This window comes from Asparagus officinalis, chromosome 8 (assembly GCF_001876935.1).
Source record: "Asparagus officinalis chromosome 8, Aspof.V1, whole genome shotgun sequence".
NCBI classification, from domain to species: domain Eukaryota; kingdom Viridiplantae; phylum Streptophyta; class Magnoliopsida; order Asparagales; family Asparagaceae; genus Asparagus; species Asparagus officinalis.
Genome location: NC_033801.1, coordinates 9525487 through 9530706, shown reverse-complemented (window position 1 = coordinate 9530706; position 5220 = coordinate 9525487). Strand labels below are relative to the sequence as shown.

The window sequence follows — 5220 nt, the reverse complement described above, 5'->3', positions numbered from 1 at the left end:
ACTATTGAATGTAATCGAATCTTCCTAAACGATCGAGAAACTTTAACTTGGATGCATATCTCGGTCTATATTTGTATATAAAGTTCTTCATCTTTATCTGCGGTTATATCACATCTCTTAACTATTTTAGTAGCATGTTAACAAAAAAAGGCCTATTTTTATAGCAGCTAACATTTCTGAATTTACATGGAGAGGGAGATCATCCGCAAATTTATTCTTTTTAAACTTTATAAATATAAAAATGTTAAGTGTCAGTTAAACAATTAAAAGCTTGAAAAGAAATGAGGAGAGTTACATGCAATTTATCCTTTATTATGATACCAACACACTGTGGCGGATCCATTATTATAGTGGTGCAACAGACATTTAAATAATTGCATGTAAACTCATAAAAAATTTTCATCCGCCTCCCCATAAATTTTAAAAATTGCACCCAAAGCCTGTGCTATCTGAAAATACTAAATAAATTAGTAACAATTTAAATTATCCCATAAAAAAGTGAAAACTCATTTAAATTTTCAACAATTAAAGTATACTGAGTGCATTCCCATTACATACTACAGTTTTATAATATTGTATCTTTATTTCTAGGTAAATAGACATTTGTTGTTCGCTCCATAAGAAAATTTTCTAGATTCGCCGTTGCATGCAACACAGTATAAAACTTAAATTAAGTAGTTGTTCAAACTTATTTAAAATTATTATATAGTAAAGAGATAAATAGGGATAAACAATCTAAAATATCACTAATAAAAAGGAAAATTGTTTATGCTTATTTATACAAAGTTATACAAAAGGAAATATAATAACAAAACAATATAAAAGCAAACGTTTTTTTTATATTAATCCCACAAATCATTAAATTTTTTAAAATTGTTCTCCCAAATCTTCATAGAAATTATTCTATCAAATATTTCAAGTATTTAAAAACTACTCCCTCTAGTTAGCACCAAATTGAAAGATTTAGGGGACTAATTTCAGGACACTTAAACATATTTGAGGGACCAAGTTCATAATGTGAAGACCTGGGGGACTAATTGGAAAATATGTAAAACTTGGCCAATTTGGGGGGCTAATATTAAAAAAAACCCAAAAGCAAAAGGGACGGAAAAAAGACACCCCGCAAAACAAAAACCAACCCACTTCTTTCTCTTTTTCTCTTGCCTGCTTCTGACCCCCATCTGAAGCCGACTATTTCTCCAATATATATTTTCCCACCAAACAGCCCAAATATCTCTCGCCCTCGATTTCTGTAAGTTTTTATTCCTTGTTTTTTGGTCGTTTGGCTCCTTCAATATTAATGCTAAAATCCCTTTAGTTTTCATTTTGTTTTGTTTTTTATTTCCGTGGGTGTTTTTTATGAAAATTATGGGATTTTTAGGGCAAGATATTTGCTTTTGATGATTTTCTTCGATATTTATGTTATCTCTTGGCTGCTGTGCTAGTTTTTTTCTTGGAATTCTGATTTTATCGGTTATTATAATCAGCTCATGCTTAATTCTGAGAGAATTAGTTGTTTGAAGTTGAGTTTTGGGATGCATAGATTTTGGGTGGGCTCACTGTCAATAAGATTGTGGAATTGAATTAAGGTCACTGATTTGAGCAGTAAGAATTGGAGTTAGCTGGCTTTGCTGATGGTTAGATTGTGAAATTTGATTAAGGTCACTGATTTGAGCAGTAATGATTTGAGCAGTAATGATTTCAATTAGTCGGCTTGATAATGATCTGAATTAGTCGGCTTGATAATGATCAGATTGTGAAATTGAACTAAGGTCACTGATTTTATATAAATAGTTTGAATTAGCTGGCGTTTTTTTTTGTTGTTGTTGAATTAGCTGGCTTGCTAATGATAAGATTGTGGAATCGAATTATGGTCACTGATGTGAGGAGTAAGAATTTTCATGTGGTGTAGTGGAAATATGAAGCTTCTTTTGGATCATTGTTTGTTTGAGGGCATTGCTCTAATCTGAGAATGTAGATTATGAATTCTTTTTTATAAGGAAAATAACATAAGTCTCTTGGCGAATACAAATAGGATTATTTTAAAAGTGATTGGCAGTCACATGGATTAGTTCCACTTGTAATATTTATTCCCATGTTTTGGTTGTGTACATAAATTATTTTCTTCCATCTAGCTTGGCTTAGAGACATCGTCACATTAAAACATTATATCAGTTAAGCCAATAGATTTCAGTATGAATTCCCTAAAATGCACTCATAGACATGCAGATGCATACGATCTTTATTTCTTTGTTGAGAGCTAAGTGCTTACCCAAATTAATCATTATGGTTGTTTAGATAAATTTCAATAGGAACTAATATATGTGTGCATGATTATATGTATGTATATATTTCTTAACAATGTCCATGGCTCGCTCTTAAATTTGGAACATCCCCATCCACGAACATTCACTCATAAAGTTCCCATAAGGTGAATGTATTTATCTGATAGGCAAATACTGGAGTCTGCAGACCCTGGATGTATACGTAGGGGAAGGAAAGAGAGTAGAATTTCTTCTTTCTTTCTTCCTCCTTCAACCAATCGAATCCAGGGCTTGCAGACCCTAGGACCCTAGGTTGAAAGGTCATTACTGAAACTCGTTAGGCACATACGGGCACAAACAAACAATGGATTTTTCCTTCCTGTTCTGGACTTTTAAGGCTCATTTTCCCAAAAAAGGGATGTCGTGGCTGAGCAGATAGATTTCAAGAGCAATTCTCAACAATAAACACGTGCACGAGAATCTTTTTTTCCCCTTTCAGTTCAATTAAGCGCCTTGAGATTAAGAAATGGCCAATGGATAGGCTATGCATAGGTTAATGTGTTCCCATCTTGCAATTAGCTCGTAACCTAAATTACTAAACTTCCGAACCATGTGACTGAGGCTTATAATAATATTTGAAACAATTTAGCGGCTTCAAAAACCACAAAAGTTATTGATATTTCTCATTTTGCTTTTTTCTGTTAAAAGAATTACTGTAGTTTCTACAGTATGTCTTTTCTTGAAATTAGCTGTAATATGCTGAACTTTTAGCTTACCTTTTGTTGGAATTCTGCTGGTAATCTACATGATTTCTGATGCAGAATTCTGGAGACTTTCACAGGAATCAAGAACATATATAGACATCTCTGCATGAGATCAGCTGCAAAGATGGATCGTGGTATATTTTTCCATCCTCTTTTTAATGCATTATCTTGTATAAGTTTCCTAATTTTTAATATTCTACTTGCTTCACCCTTCCGTTCCTTCTTAATGATGTTAATCTACTATCACTTACTGTGCTTTGAACTTATTCACATAAGTCAAAGTCAAATTTTGTAATGCATATCGTACCCTTGTCAAAGCTATCATGTGTAGAAACTAAGCTTCTCTCAAATTGCAACTTTCTTGTACCTACTATTTGAGAATTTAGTCTGTTATATAGTGAGAAATGTGAATGATGTATAAAGACTAATTGGTAGCCAAACTTGCCAACTTGTTGAAAATGAGGCAAAACTTAGTTTTCATTCATCAGTGACAGAAAAAACTATGTTGTTCACCGTGAATTTAACCTTTTAACTTCCCGCTTCTTATTGCATGATTGATTTGTTGTAGAAGAATCTCCAGTACAGATTTACATGGTTAGCTAATTGAAATTGGAGGAACCTTTAGAAAACCAATCCTCTTAGGACAAAAGTAAAGACATTCAGCAGTGACATTTATCTTTCTGCTTGCAGGTGAGCCCAAAGATGAAAAGGATAGTACTGGCAGGTATTATTTGCTGAAGGATGAAGAAGGCTCAAGATTTGGAATTTACGACAAGCCCCTCCCATGCTTTGGCTGTGGCATAGGATGGTTCTCGTAAGTTTATGAGACCCCTTTTTTTTTAGTACATAAAAGCTGGAATATAAGCAGTAAACCACCCCTAAAAGCTGGTTGGTCACAAAGAAAGCATCATCACCTCCAGCCATATGAATTATGATGATGATGTTCTGATTAAAAAATTTAGCAAGGAATATAAGCAGTGAAACTAACCACCCCTAAAAGTTGTCTCTGAAATATGTACAACCATAAACTTGTACAACCACACAAAACCAACACCAAAACACAAAAGATTTTGAGCATATAGATCTATATATCAGTTGATTAGCTCCCCCTATTGCAACTGCACATTGTTATGAGTTTCATCTGTTGCAGAAATATTCAGCTCCACAACAAACACATTATGCGTCCTATACCTATCTGAACTGTAGCTGCTGAATTGGCAATTTTGCATCTCCTATAACATGAGTCTCAAAGTTTGCCAAGCAGATTACCTATCCAAAACAGTGCAAAGTGGTTAATCTTACCCAATAATCGCAAGGCATGCATCTTTTTATTATGAAAATTTCTCATATTTCTTTCATGCCATTGCCAGATAAATCATAAATCATATCATAGCAGTCACATAAATATCGCAACAAAGTTTTTTATTTTCAGGAGCTCTTAAGACTTTCTCCAGCATGTCCCTACCTCTCTAACATTAATAAGACTACTATTAGAAATATGGAATTTAAACAGAAATGTGTTCCATAATGAAGAGACAAAATCACATTGAAAAAGAAAAAATATGAGAACAAGTTTCCAGTTCTTTGTCACACAGCACACACTTATCATTAATATGCAACCCTTTCTAATCAAATTACCCTTAGAATTCAATTTATCAACAATAGCCAACCATAAAAGCAATTTAACCTCACTAGGAACAGGAATATCCCAGATAAAATCAAATTCACAGCGCAGCCCCCCATCAATAAGAAAGAGATAATATGAACTAACTGAGAAAACTCCTGTATTCTCCCATCTCCAAACTCTACCATCTCTCTCTACAATAAAAGATACAAAATTAATCACATGCAGAAGCTTCAAAAAATCAAACACCAAATCACCTTGAAGCTGTCTAACAAAGATAATATTCCAAACACAAGCATTATTGATCAAAATTCTAAGAGAAGAGAAAACAAATCAGGAAATAAAGAAGACGGAGTTATCAGAGCACCATTTACCAAACCTGGAAAAATTATGTACTCCATACCCTGTCACTGGTCTAGTCCATAAAACTATCCAAGGATGTAAGAATATTTCTCCAAAGCTAGACAAGTTATATCTCTGATTAAACACAATCCCCGCCCCGCTCCCAACTCAAAAAAAAAAAAAAAAAAAAAAAAAAATAGAACAAAAAAAAAAAAAAAAAAAAAAA

At 33.3% G+C, this 5220-nt stretch overlaps 1 protein-coding gene across 1 annotated transcript in view; it reads left to right on the top strand.

Annotated features, from left to right (window-relative positions):
* Positions 1128-5220, top strand: part of LOC109822617 (60S ribosomal protein L18a-like protein) — a 6286-nt gene continuing 2193 nt past the window's right edge. The window contains exons 1-3 of the mRNA XM_020388850.1: positions 1128-1252; positions 3086-3162; positions 3719-3842. Of these exons, the coding sequence (XP_020244439.1) occupies positions 3135-3162; positions 3719-3842 (152 nt within the window). The 5' untranslated portion in view covers positions 1128-1252; positions 3086-3134. The remainder of the gene's footprint in view (positions 1253-3085; positions 3163-3718; positions 3843-5220) is intronic.